The sequence below is a fragment of the Schistocerca serialis genome, chromosome 7 (genome assembly GCF_023864345.2).
Source record: "Schistocerca serialis cubense isolate TAMUIC-IGC-003099 chromosome 7, iqSchSeri2.2, whole genome shotgun sequence".
NCBI lineage: Eukaryota > Metazoa > Arthropoda > Insecta > Orthoptera > Acrididae > Schistocerca > Schistocerca serialis.
In genome coordinates this window covers 346,579,678-346,595,095 of record NC_064644.1, presented here as the reverse complement: position 1 = coordinate 346,595,095, position 15,418 = coordinate 346,579,678, and the positions used below count along the sequence as shown (strand labels likewise).

General features: G+C 40.9%; 1 protein-coding gene across 1 annotated transcript in view; it reads right to left on the bottom strand.

Annotated features, from left to right (window-relative positions):
• LOC126412619 (peroxisomal membrane protein PEX16) overlaps positions 1 to 10,508 on the bottom strand; it is a 47,653-nt gene extending 37,145 nt beyond the window's left edge. The window contains exons 1-2 of the mRNA XM_050082289.1: positions 10,280 to 10,508; positions 9,961 to 10,201 (exon numbers count right to left, since the gene is read on the bottom strand). Coding sequence (XP_049938246.1) covers positions 9,961 to 10,201; positions 10,280 to 10,403 — 365 coding nt within the window. The 5' untranslated portion in view covers positions 10,404 to 10,508. The remainder of the gene's footprint in view (positions 1 to 9,960; positions 10,202 to 10,279) is intronic.
• Between the last annotated feature and the right edge of the window lie 4,910 nt (positions 10,509 to 15,418).

Sequence of the window (15,418 nt, the reverse complement as noted above, 5' to 3'; positions counted from 1 at the left end):
GGATTCTAATTGGTCACGATGGATCCCTCTAGAAGGCACATGAATAGGTTGGCATCTGTCACTGCCCACAATCCCAAACCCCTCACCTGATTCAGATTTATTGATGACATCTGTGTGATCTGGAATGAGGGTGAGAACACACTATCCAGATTCCTCCAAAACACTGTCTCCCCCATTCATTTCATCTTGTCCTCCTCAACCCAACAAGCCACCTACCTCAATGTCGACCTCCATCTCAAAGGTGTCTACATCAGTGCTTCCATCCATATCAAATCTATCAAGCCAGCAGCAATACCTCCACTTCAAAAGCTGCCACCCATTGCATACCAAGCAGTCCCTTCCAATCAACCTAGCCATCTGTGGCCATTGCATCAGCAGTGACGAACAGTTCCTCTCAAAAGGTACTGATGGTCTCACCGAGGCCTGCACAGACCATAACTACCTTCTGAATCTTGTAGAGAAACAAGATATCCTGTGCCTTATCTCTCCAGTCGCTCACCACCTCCCAAAGTCCCACCGTCCAGCCACAGAAAAGTATTCCCCTCTTGACTCAGAACCACCCAGGACTGGAGCAACTGAATCTCACTCTCTGGCAGGATTCTGAATACCTCTTACCAAGCCCTGAAATGAGGAATGTCCTACCCACAATCCCAAAGTGGTATTGCACCACCCACCAAACCTACACAATATCCTCATCCATTCCTATACAACCCCTGCTTCCAACCCCTTGCCTCATGGCTCATATCCCTGTAGTACACTTAGATGCAAGAGCTGTCCCATGCATCCTCCCACCACCACCATCACCTACTCCAGTCTGATCATAAGCATCACCTATCCCATCAGATGCAAGGCTACCTGTGAAACCAGTCATGTGATCTACAAGATAAGTTGTAACTATTGTGCTTCATTCTACGTGGGCATGACAACCAACAAGCTGTCTGCATGAATATCCACTGACAAACAGTAGCCTACAAACAGTTGGACCACCCACTTGCTGAGCACACTGTGCAGCACAATGTTCGTGATTGTAATGACTGCCTCACCACTTGTCTACATCTACATCTACACAATTACTCTGCAATTCACATTTAAGTGCTTGGCAGAGGGTTCATCGAACCACAATCATACTATCTCTCTACCATTCCACTCCCGAACAGCGCGCGGGGAAAACTAACACCTAAACCTTTCTGTTCGAGCTCTGATTTCTCTTATTTTATTTTGATGATCATTCCTACCTATGTAGGTTGGGCTCAACAAAATATTTTCGCATTCAGAAGAGAAAGTTGGTGACCGAAATTTTGTAAATAGATCCCGCCGCGGCGAAAAATGTATTTGCTTTAATGACTTCCATCCCAACTCCCGTATCATATCTCTCCACTATTACGTGACAATACAAAATGAGCTGCCCTTTTTTGCACCCTTTCGATGTCCTCCATCAATCCCACCTGGTAAGGATCCCACACTGTGCAGCAATATTCTAACAGAGGACGAACGAGTATAGTGTAAGCTGTCTCTTTAGTAGACTTGTTGCATCTTCTAAGTGTCCTGCCAATGAAATGCAACTTTTGGCTCGCCTTCCCCACAATATTATCTATGTGATCTTTCCAACTGAAGTTGTTCATAATTTTAACACCCAGGTACTTAGTTGAATTGACAGTCTTGAGAATTTTACTATTTATCGAGTAATCGAATTCCAACGGTTTTCTTTTGGAACTCATGTGGATCACCTCACACTTTTCGTTATTTAGTGTCAACTGCCACCTGCCACACCATACAGCAATTTTTTCTACATCGCTTTGCAACTGATACTGGTCTTCGGATGACCTTACTAGACGGTAAATTACCGCATCATCTGCGAACAACCTAAGAGAACTGCTCAGATTGTCACCCAGGTCATTTATATAGATCAGGAACAGCAGAGGTCCCAGGACGCTTCCCTGGGGAACACCTGATATCACTTCAATTTTACTCGATGATTTGCCATCTATTACTACGAACTGCGACCTTCCTGACAGGAAATCACGAATCCAGTCGCACAACTGAGACGATACCCCATAGGCCCACAGCTTGATTAGAAGTCGCCTGTGAGGAATGGTGTCAAAAGCTTTCTGGAAATCTAGAAATACGGAGTCAACTTGAGATCCCATGTCGATAGCGGCCATTACTTTGTGCGAATAAAGAGCTAGCTGCGTTGCACAAGAACGATGTTTTCTGAAACCATGCTGATTACGTATCTATAGATCGTTCCCTTCGAGGTGATTCATAATGTTTGAATACAGTATATGCTCTAAAACCCTACTGCAAACCGACGTCAATGATATAGGTCTGTAGTTCGATGGATTACTCCTACTACCCTTCTTAAACACTGGTGCGACCTGCGCAATTTTCCAGTCTGTAGGTACAGATCTACCGGTGAGCGAGCGGTTGTATATGATTGCTAAGTAGGAAGCTATTGTATCAGCGTAATCTGAAAGGAACCTAATCGGTATACAATCTGGACCTGAAAACTTGCCCGTATCAAGTGATTTGAGTTGCTTCGCAACTCCTAAGGTATCTACTTCTAAGAAACTCATGCCAGCAGCTGTTCGTGTTTCAAATTCTGGAATATTCCATTCGTCTTCCCTGGTGAAGGAATTTCGGAAAACTGCGTTCAACAACTCCACTTTAGCGGCACAGCCGTCGGTAACAGTACCATCAGCACTGCGCAGCGAAGGTATTGACTGCATCTTGCCGCTTGTGTACTTTACATACGACTAGAATTTCTTCGGATTTTCTACCAAATTTCGAGACAATGTATCGTTGTGGAACCTATTAAAGGCATCTCGCATTGAAGTCCGTGCCAAATTTCGTGCTTCTGTAAATTTAGCCAATCTTCAGGATTTCGCGTTCTTCTGAACTTCACATCCTTTTTCCGTTGCCTCTGCAACAGTGTTTGGACCTGTTTTGTGTACCATGGGGGATCAGTTCCATCTCTTACCAATTTATGAGGTATGAATCTCTCAATTGCTGTTGCTACTATATCTTTGAATTTGAGCCACATCTCGTTTACATTTGGATAGTCAGTTCGGAAGGAATGGAGATCGTCTCTTAGGAAGGCTTCTAGTGACACTTTATCCGCTTTTTTAAATAAAATTATTGTGTGTTTGTTTCTGGTGGATTTGGAAGAAACGGTATTGAGCCTAGCTACAACGACCTTGTGATCACTAATCCTTGTATCAGTCAAGATACTCTCTATTAGCTCTGGATTGTTTGTGGCTAAGAGGTCAAGTGTGTTTTCGCAACCATTTACAATTCGCGTGGGTTCGTGGACTAACTGCTCGAAATAGTTTTCGGAGAAAGCATTTAGGACAATCTCGGAAGATGTTTTCTGCCTACCACCGGTTTTGAACAATTATTTTTGCCAACATATTGAGGGAAGGTTGAAGTCCCTACCAACTTTAACCGTATTAGTGGGGTATTTATTTGTTATGAGACTCAAATTTTCTCTGAACTGTTCAGCAACTATATCATTGGAGTCTGTGGGTCGGTAGAAGGAGCCAATTATTAACTTAGTTCGGCTGTTAAGTATAACCTCCACCCACACCAATTCGCACGGAGTATCTACTTCGACTTCACTACAAGATAAACCACTACTGACAGACACAAACACTCCACCACCAATTCTGCCTAATCTATCTTTCCTGAACAACGTCTGAGACTTTGCAAAAATTTCAGCAGAACTTATTTCAGGCTTTAGCCAGCTTTCTGTACCTATAATGATTTCAGCTTCTGTGCTTTCTATTAGTGCTTGAAGCTCAGGGACTTTCCCAGCACAACTACAACAATTTACAACTACAATTCCGACTGTTACTTGATCCAAGCACGTCCTGTATTTGCCATGCACCCTTTGAGATTGCAGCCCACCCCGTACTTTCCCGAGGCCTTCTAACCTAAAAAACCGCCCAGTCCACGCCACACAGCCTCCGCTACCCGTGTAGCCGCCAGCTGAGTGTAGTGAACTCCTGACCTTTTCAGCGGAACCCGAAACCCCACCACCCTATGGCGCAAGTCAAGGAATCTGCAGCCAACACGGTTGCAAAACTGTCTGAGCCCCTGATTCAGACCCTCCACCCGGCTCTGCACCAAAGGTCCGCAGTCGGTTCTGTCAATGATGCTGCAGATGGTGAGCTCTGCCTTCATCTCGTAAGCAAGACCGGCGGCCTTCACCAAATCAGATAGCCGCTGGAATCCAGAGAGAATTTCCTCAGATCCAAAGCGACACATGTCGTTAGTGCCGACATGTGCCACCACCTGCAGATGGCTGCACCCTGTGCTCTTCATGTCATCCGGAAGGACGCTTTCCACATCAGGAATGACTCCACCCAGAATGCACATGGAGTGCACACTGGATTTCTTCCCCTCCTTAGCCGCCATATCCCTAAGGGGGCCCATTACACGCCTAACATTGGAGCTCGCAACTACCAATAAGCCCACCCTCTGCGATTGCCCAGACCTTGAAGGCTGAGAATCATCCTCTGAAACAGGGCAGGCAGCTGCATCTGACTCAGCCAGAGACAGTACCTGAAACCTGTTTGTCAGATGTACCATGGAGGCTTTCTGATCAGCCTCCGGGGACATCTTTCGCTGCCTGACACACCTTGGAACGACCTCCCAATCAACCACAGGCGAGGGCTCAGCCCCACTGCGGGCAGCAACCGGGACAACCACAGCAGCAGACCGATCTGGGGATAGATGGGACAAGGTTGACATCCCCGTGATACCCAAGTCCGGCTCCCCACAGTGGTGCCCACTGGCAACAGCCTCAAGCTGCGCGACCGAAGTCAGCGCCGCCTGCAGCTGTGAGCGAAGGGATGCCAACTCAGCCCTCATCCAAATACAGCAATCACAGTCCCTGTCCATTCTAATCGATGTTGAACCACAGTTACTGAAACACGAGTCCGTGCCTAGATAACGCAAGGGAAACACGTGAAGAATGTATGAACTAATCTGTACAAATGCCTAACGACTGCGCTACAATCTGCCTGAATTTACGATTACAGTAACTAAAACTCGAAATTACACCTCCTATACGAAACTCACATGCAATTTAAGCAAGAATCTATGAAGTAAACACAGAAAAGAAGCTATATACGTATCTTTCTGCGCTGTCGATGTGCACCAACTGGGAGCTCAGACCATCTGGATCCCTCCTACCAGCACCAGCTTTTCTCTATTGTATAGGCAGTGCGGGTTTCAACAGTCATCCTCCCTCATGGGAACCCAGTGTGCTAACCATTCAGTCATTGTCCTTCATCAACCTATCCCCTTCCCTGTTGCCATTCTACAGCCTTCTATTCCACAAGCACATGCACAGTTTTTTCTTCTCTCCTTTTCTCTTCCCCCCTGTCCTCTCCCCCCCCCCCCCCCTGCCTAACCTCTTAACTGCACCTAGCTGCCCTACCCTCTCTCCACCGCATCCCTGTATGCTCCCACAAACAGCACTTTACCATCCCCCACCAGTACCCTGCTCCTCCTTCCCCACCCTCCTCCTTTACCCCCAGATTGCTCCACAGATTGCTTCTCCCATCATGCACAGTTTCTCAAAGTCTGGCCCCAGCAGCCAGAGACAATGTTCATGTGTGTGCGACTGCATTTGCGTAAATATGTGTGTGTGTGTGGGGGGGGGGGGGGGGGGGAGGGGGGGGGCGCGCATTAGTAATCATCTTCTTATACCTGTCTGTGACGCTACTTCTCCACTATGTGGTGAGTAGCTTTTTCATAATATTGTCATTATTCCATCCCGGATTTTTTTATTGTATTATTAAAAGTATTAGCCATGGAGTCGGTCATGATTCAAACACGAAGAGATTTTTAAGATGAGAATGAATGTAACAAACTTCAAGAATAAACAGAGATATGTCTTATTCTAGTATGACTCCGCTGTCACAAGAGACCTGCGTAACTTTTTTGGTTAATCCTTCAAAAAGTCATTTCCTAATTTCTGTCGTGTACCCGTGGTCTTGGGGTACCGCCTTTGATTCGTAAGCAAAACGTCATCGGGCCCAGGTTCGAATCCCACCACTGCTTAAATTTTGATTAATAATCAGCATTGGCGGCCGAAGACTTCCAGCATAAGAAGTCACCTTCATTCTGCCGACAGCAGCCTCGTCAAAGAGGGCAGGGGAGCGGACACAAGGTTCAGGGCACTCTTGTCCTAGGGGTGGGAAACTGCCCCTGAAGGCAGAAGAATCAACAAAGATCAACGGCATGAGGACGCAGAAGGCAATGGAAACCACTGCATTAAAGACACATAACATGTATCCACAGGACATGTGGCCTGTAACTGAAGAAGTGTCATGATGATCTCTCCCTCAGCAAAATATTCCGGAATAGTCCCAGATTTGGATCTCCGGGAGGGGACTGACAAGGGGGAGATAACCATGAGAAAAAGATTATACAATCAACAAAATAATAACATTCTACAAGTTGGGGTGTGGAATATCAGAAGCTTGAACACAGTAGGGTAATTAGAAAATCTGAAAAGTGAAATGCAAAGGCTCGATCCAGATATAGTAGGGGCCAGTGAAGTGAAGTGAAATGGAAAGAAGACAAGGATTTCTGTCAGATGAGTATAGAGTGATATAAACAGTGGTAGAAAATGGTAAACGGAAGTAGGATTTGCTGTGAATAGGAAGGTAGGGCAGAGAGTGTGTTACTGTGAACAGTTCAGTGATAGTGTTATTCTTATCAGAACGACAGCAAACCAATGCTGACAATGATAGTTCAGGTATACATGCCGATATCGCAAGCTGAAGACGAAGAGATAGAGAAAGAGTATGAGGATACTGAAAGTGTAATACAGTATGCAATGGGAGATAAAAATCTAATACTCATAAGGGACTCGAATGGAGTTGTAGGGGAAGGGATAGAAGAAAAGGTTACAGGAGAATATGGGCTTGGGACAAGGGACGAGAGAGGAGAAAGATTGAGTTCTATAATAAACTTCAGCTAATAATAGCGAATACTCTGTTCAGGAATCAAAAGAGGAGGAGGTATACTTGGAAAAGGCTGGGTGATACGCAAAGATTTCAGCTAGATTACATCATGGTCAGACAGAGATTCCGTAATCAGATACTGGATTGTAAGGTGTACCGAGGAGCAGATATAGACTCAGATCATAACATAGTAGTGATGAGGAGTAGACTGAAGTTTAAGATATCAGTTAGGAAGAATCAATACGCAAAGAAGTGAGATACAGAAGTACTAAGGGATCACGAGATACACTAAGTTCTCTAGGGCTGTAGATACAACAATAGGCATTAAAGCAAGGGTGATAGCATTAAGTGTGCAACGGGAATTCCACTGTTCAATGTAGACAAGAGAGTGGATAGGTGGAAAGATGATACTTAAAGCCTCTATGAGGGGAAAGATTTGTCTGCTGTTATAGAAGAAGAAACTCCAAGTTGCTGACAAGAATAATATACAGAAGAATGAAAAGAAAATTGAGGGTGCACTAGATGACGATCAGTTTGGCTTTATGAAAGGTAAAGGCATGAGAGAGGCAATTCTGACGTTGCTGTTAATAATGGAAGGAAGGCTAAAGAAAATTCAAAACACATTCATAGGATCTGTCAACCTGGGAAAAGTGTTTGACAATGTAAAATGGTGCCAGATATTCGAAATTCTGAGAAAAGTAGGGGTATGCTACAGGGAGAGACGGGTAATATACAATATGTACAAGAACCAAGAGGGAATAATAAGAGTTGATGACCAAAACCGCTCGTATTAAAAAGGGTGTAAACAAGGATGTAGTCTTTTGTCCTTTCTGTTCAATTCATACATTGAGCAAGCAATGATGGAAATAAAAGAAAGGGTCAAGAGTGGAATTAAAATTCAAGGTGAAAGGATATCAATGATAAGATTCGCTGATGACATTGCTATCCCGAGTGAAAGTGAAAAAGAATTACACGATATGCTGAATGGAATGAACAGTCTAATGAGTATGGAGTATGGATGGAGAGTAAATCGAAGAAAGATGAAGGCAATGAGAAGTAGTAGAAATGAGAACAGTGAGAAACTTAATGTCACGATCGATGGTCACGAAGTAGATGAAGTAAAGGAATTCTGCTACCTAGGCAGTAAAATAACGAGTGAAGGACGGAGCAAGGAGGACATCAAAAGCAGACTAGCAATGCCAAAAAGGGCATCCCTGGCCAAGAGAAGTCTACTAATATCAAATATTGGCCTTAATTTGGGGAAGACATTTCTGAGAATGTACATCTGGAGTACATCATTGTATGGTAGTGGAACATGGAATGTGGGAAAACCGGAAAAGAAGAGAATTGAAGCATTTGAGATATGGTACTATGGACGAATGTTGAAAATTAGATGGACTGATAAGGTAAGGAATGAGGAGGTTCTGTGCAGAATCGGAGAGAAACGGAATATCTGGAAAACACTGATAAGGAGAAGGGACAGGATGATAGGACATCTGTTAAGACTGAGGAAATGACTTCCATGGTACTAAGAGGAGGGAGCTGTAGAAGGCGAAAACAGTGGAGGAAGACAGAGATGGAATACATCCAACAAATAATAGAGGACGTAGGTTGCAAGTGCTACTCTGAGGTGAAGAGATTAGTACAGGAAAGGAATTCGTGGTGGGCCGCATCGAACCAGTCAGAAGACTAATGACCCCCCCCCCCCCCCCAAAAAAAAAGTCCTAAAAATAACTTCTAGTAATCAATGGAAACCACGGCAAATCTAAATCTAAACAAATATTTCTGTTGTCCAGTGTCTTAATCACTATCACTTCACTTGATAAGGAAGTTAGGCACCATTATAATCTTTGACACTGTCAGATGTCATGCCAAGTAAGCATATACAAGGGAATTGGGGGGGGGGGGGGGGCACGGTGGCCAGAACAGAGGGGGGGGATAGGAAGAGAGTCTTTCAGGGCTAATGTCAAGAATATGGGGAAGAACAAGAATAATAGAATAATTTCTTCAACATATAGAAATTATGGCACTATATCGTTACACCAGTGGGGGCATGCCTTCAGATGTGCGTTCTATGTACATACAGTTTCCATTTATGTTTTTGACATGACAGATGGTGCACAACAGAAATGGACCTATCATCAAACTCCAGTGGCAAACACTACAAGAGAACTGCTGTTCACCATGGAGGATCCTAAAAATATATTTCCTAGTAAGAGTTGGGTAACACATTATATCTTCGCACATACATCTCGCAAAATGAAACAGATGCTGGAGCATTTCCTGCGCTTATCGAGAGTAGTTTTCACAAAACAATATTTGTCAATGGGCAAAAAAATGGTATAGTGGTACCAGAAGTTGCTTCACCACAAAACAGAAGGTGACTTGCAGCACATAGAATTTCAGGAAATAAAATACGTAACAAAGATTAACTTCTCTTTGTTACCAGAAGCGTTTGTTCCTCGAGGGGCGGTGGGAAGCCTGGCTGCTGAAGCAATTATGTTGGTGAGACCTACTGCATTAAAACATTTTCAGAAATACCTGTTTTGTGTAGAGGCGTTGGTTGCTGGTGTATGTATGAATAACTTTAACAACTTGTTTCTTTAGGACTGTCGCGAATGACATTGTGAACTACAATAGTTGCATACGATAGTGTTTAATAACTTCTTACCTCACTAGAATGAGTCATTGCATGAAGTAGGTACAGGAGAAGTAATTTAAAGGTAACTAAAACAGACAAAACACATGATTCACTGTGGATGTGATAAATTAATTTTCTGTTAGTGAGGAGAGCAGTCAGTACGTGCAGCAGGAATATCACAAAGAGACACTTTTAACAATAACTGCCACCCTTTCATTGCATTTGTTTATGACTGAAAGTGAATATTGCAAAGCAATGTTGTTATATTGTTCAAATGTAGATTACCTTAAACTCATTGTTTCATTTTTTATGAATTTTTGTTGGCAATTGTCAACATTTACTTACTTTATAAGCTGCAGAATGACAGCCACTGTCCATTTTCCTCTTGATCCCCAACGGCGTCTTGCCGCTACTTCAATAAAAACCTCTGAATATTCTATGACTGTCAGCCATATCTTCAACCTGTCTGCAGGTCCCCCTTTAATCTTACATGTCGAATTATGAATGATACGGTCATTGAAAAGCACCAGTAAGTTCGACACAGAGTATATCAGTTCAGAAAGTACACTGGAGTGGCTGATTCTGCCTGAAAATGAAAATTATGTTATGTAAATACATGCTACATGATACAGTCAAATGGAAATCACAAAAACCAAATACACACCTGCTACAAAATACGAAACCCATTTGACAGTCGATTCAACATCACCTGCGACTTGTGGATTGTTGCAAACCCATTGCCTGTACGACTCGTACAGTTCTGAGAACTGACGGGCGATTGTCGTCATAACTGACACTACCAAATCATATATATACACAAGCCTTCGCAGTCTTTCTTCCTTCTACGTCCTCAAACCAATCCACTTTACCACTCATCTTTGTTTACTAAGCCAGCCCAAAGATAATGAATATTGCTGCCACTGGGTCACGGCCGCCTCTGTTGACGACACATTCAACTTTCATGATAAAGTGCTTTTTACGAGTACAGTACATAAAGTTTTGACAAAGTGGAAACCACAAATAGTACTGGTACATTAAAAGAAATTATAAACATTTCTCACACTCACAACTTTTACAAAATTCATATTTAATATGCCCTGTCAACAAACCAGCTGGCAAACAATGCAGTTAACTAGTAAACACACTATAAACATAATGATTGAAGCGATTTTGACAGTAGAAATAAGAAATAAATGGTAGTAATGAGATAAATAACGAAAGGTCAAAATTATCTACACTTCAATTATTTCATATCCCCGAAAATATCGCTCCACACAAAGCACTGTACTTTAGGAAAATACTTATTATATAAGTTGCAGAACAAGCTGTGCCAAAACATCAACTGTACTGTGTAACAACGCAAGATTATTGGATTTCCTATGTCAGCTACAGTTTGTGGTATTGTAGCTGTTCACTATTCTCCGAAATAACTGGATTAATAGATTCGTATCGAACTGAAAAACCAAATCTTTATTATTACTCGGAAAAACACTAAATCACAGTCTAACGTAAGAGTCGCGACACTCCGTCTCGTTTTTGTCGCCCACAGCGACAGCAGGGCTCCAAGTGGCCAGAAGGCGACATTTCTGAATACGATAGATGATGAGTGCGAATACTAACGTTTATAATAATTTACAACGTAGTTTTTACAACAGGGAGTGTATGATGCTATATAACAATCGACACCCCATTTGTCCTTGTTTAGTTTCCTAAGGCCTCTTGGAGGTACGAAACGATACATTACAGGACAATTTATTTATTTATTTATTTATTTATTTATTCTTTGCCCATGGACTCCAGCTGAAAATCCAGCTGAGAGTATTGGGTGTGTCATACAATAGCCTATTAACATCAAACTTGATTTCAATATATATATAAATGAAACAAATGATTAAACAGAAATAGTCCATAATCATACAAAGGTTTTACATGTTTCACATTATATGTACACACAAATCAAAAAAAACATACAGAAATGATAATTTTTACAGGTACATTTCAGTAATGATATGTTTAAACACATCTTAGTATTCACTCAAACTGTATATACATTTCTCTGTGAGATATAGTTTCAAATGATTTTTAAAACATTTTAGATCTGTTTCTTTTTTAATGATTTTGGGGAGTTTATTAAAAAACCTTTTGCCTGCTTCTTCTGGGGCAGTCATAGACAGTTTTAGATTTCTGTTTATCATGTAGTAATTTTCATTTCCTCTTGTACCGTGTTTGTGTACATCTTTATTTAGGAGGTGTTTATCACTTGACCTTACCACCATTATGCTTTGGTATATATACAGTGAATATACTGTCATAATATTATAGTGTACAAAAGCTTGCCTACAGGTCTGTCTTGGTGGTATTTTTGCAATGCATCTCACTGCCCTTTTCTGAATTGTGAATATTCTTTTTAGGTAGCCAGCTTGTGCATTTCCCCATATATGAACCGAATAAGACAAATGTGGGAAGACAAGTCCATAATACATTGATCTGAGGACTTTATCATCCACAGTCTTAGCTGTTTTATGCATGATGAAGATCTGTTTGTTTATCTTTTTACACAGTGCATCTATGTGCTCCCCCCATGCCAAATGTTTGTCTATTATAGTTCCTAGAAAATTTGTGCTGGTTACTTCTTTAATAGTGTTTCCATTTATACTAACATTTATATTATAATTTTCACTATGCTTGGTCTGAAATACTACATTCATTGTTTTAGACTGATTCATAAACAGGTTGTTTTGTGTTAAATATTTATTTGCATTTTCAATAGTCAGGAGTGCTTCCTTCTCAAGCTCCTCCTTTGTGTCAGCTGTGCAAATGATTGTTGTGTCATCAGCATACATTATAAGTTTCTGATTTATATAGTTAGAGAAGTCATTTACGTAGAGTATAAATAGTATTGGCCCAAGCACAGACCCTTGCGGCACACCGTGTTTAACTGTTTGTAATTCTGATATGTAGTTTGTTATGTTTCCCCCACTAGTATGTCTGATTTCTGTGCATTGTTTCCTATTTGTAATGTATGATTTAAGTATGTCATAGCATTTTCCTCTAATTCCATACTGATATAATTTCATCATTAATTTTGAGTGGTTCACACAATCAAATGCCTTAGATAGATCCATAAAAATCCCACAAGTCTTTTGTTGCCTGTCAAGTAAATTAAGAATGTGCTCAATTATATCTGTTGATGCTGTTTTTGTTGACTTCCCTTCTCTGAAACCATGTTGTGATGAATGCAGTATACTGTACTTTGTTATAAAACTTACAATTCTATTCTTTATTATCATTTCATAGATTTTAGCAAATGTTGAGATCAATGATATTGGCCTGTAATTTCCTAATTCATCCCTGTTCCCTTTCTTAAATATTGGCTTCACTTTACTTACTTTCAGTGAATCTGGAAATATACCTTCTTCTATCGCTGCATTCAGCATGTGTGTCAATGGTTTTAATATACATTCTCTGCATTCCTTTATGAGATGTGATGTGACACCATCCAAGCCAGAAGAATGTTTAATTTTAAGTTGTTTTATTAGGTTTGACACTTCTGCATCTGTTGTAGGTATGAAAACCATAGTATGATTTGTATGTGGGGGGTTTAACAATTTACTTACTGCATTTGTTTTATTTTGACTTATTAATTCGTCTGCTACAGTAATATAATATCTGTTAAAAGTATTGGCTACTTCTAGAGGGTTTGCGTTGCTTTTCCCACTCATCAGTGGGCAGATGTCCTCTGCCCGATTTGTTACTTTTCCTCTCTCTCCATTAATGAACGACCATAAACCTTTTGAGTAGTTCTTTCCCTTATCTATAGACATCCTGATGAATGATGCTTTAGTTTCTCTGATAAAACTACAGTACTCTTTCTTTTTTATTTTATACAGTGTGTTGTAGGCCTCATTATTTTTTTGTTTGGAGAGGTCATAATACACTCTCAGATTATTTCTGGCATGGATTACTTCTCCAGTCACCCAGCTTTTCTTTTTTTGTTGCTGTTTGACAAGCCTTTTACTAACAGGACATGTAACATCATAATAATAATTGAATAAAGAATAAAACTGGTTCCATTTGGTGTTTGCATCTTTAGCTGCATATATTGTTTCCCAGTTTTCTGCCTCTAACATCTTTTTTAGCAGATTTATGTTATGTGGGTAGTTCTGTCTTCTCATTTCCCATATCTTCTGCACTGAATCACTAGTCTTTATATTTATGTCTATCATGATTGCAAAATGGTCTGCTAATGTGGAGTTTATTACCTGTGTGTCACAATAGCATGTAGGAATATTTGTTATTACATGATCAATAATAGTTTCACTATGCTTTGTTACTCTGGTTGGTTTATCTATTTTTATTTTTAGATTGTATATGCACAATAAGTCCAGTAGGGTCTTAGTATTGTCTGTATTTTTACTCGTGTCTATGTTCAGATCTCCTATAATGATCAAATAAGCATATGTTTTTGAGAGGTGTTGGATTATATCTTCCAGCTGTTCAAAGAAGGTTTTAATTATACCATTTGGTGATCGATACAAACCTAATACACAACATAAATTCCCAGCAATTCTAGTTTCCAGTGCTGTAGCTTCAAAGCTCAATTCTATAGCATATTTTGTTATATTTATGGCTTTAGTTGATTTATAGTTAGAAAAAATAGCAACCCCACCACCTTTATAGGAAGTTCTGCAAAAACTGGCTACTTTCACATAATTCTTCAAGTTGTACATTCCTATGTGATTTTCTTTTAGCCCATGTTCTGTAACTACTAGAATGTTTGGCCTATACTCCTGTAATATTACCTCTAGTTCCTCTGTTTTATTGTTTATGTATTGAACATTTTGGTGAAGTATTCTAACAGTTGGCTTTAAATGTAATAGTTCCCCTTCCTGTAATATACTAAGCACTTCACTTGCTCCCTTTGCTTCTGGTACTATGCAGTGATTTTTTTCAGTTTGTGTCATTAAACCTGGAACGTATCTTTGTCCGGTGTTTATATTCCTCTCACTATTGTCACACTGGTATTTAAAATGGACAGTTTTACTTACATCTTTTTCCATGTTCTCTTTCTGCTTACTCGGTACCATAAAAAATTTTCACTTAGTGTAGCAGATCTCCTAGTTCTCAGGCATCTGTCTTGATTGGAAGCTGCTTCTGCTGTTGATCTCCCAGGCCTCAGGCACCTCTTCTGTGTGGTTGCTGTTGCTGGTGGCTCCTGTGCTCGCCGACTTGGTGACTGCCCTTCTTTGTTAGCTGCTGCAGCTAATGACCTTCGTATGTTTTCCTCACATGCATTTTCATTGCCTTGAGGTAGTATTATGGGGTCTGCTGTTCTGGATGCTGCTGCTGATGACGACAGCTCTGCTGATGATTGTGGTGATTCTGCTGCTATTGGTTTATCAGACACTGCTGCTGAGAACATCTGAGCCTTTGCTGCTGGTGTTTGTTGTAGCTCTACTGCAGATAATGATGGTTCCACTGTTACAGACAACTCTTGTTTTGGCGGAATTGGGATTGGAGACACTTCCATTACAGATGACTCATTAATAAATTTAAGTATTTCGGCACTAATAATCTTTTTCCCTTTTACGTTCATGTGGAGACCATGTCTTGTGAAGTGCTCTCTGTGAACACTGTTTATCTCTACAAAAGTCGTATTCTGGAAACCTCGACATATTTTCTCAAATAGCCTGTTTGCTGTAACAATCTCGATGTTTACGCACGAGTTTTCCATCAGATCGTGCCTCCTGGGGATACCAACAATGTAGAAATGCACTTGAGGCATCCTTTTGATTGTTTCCTT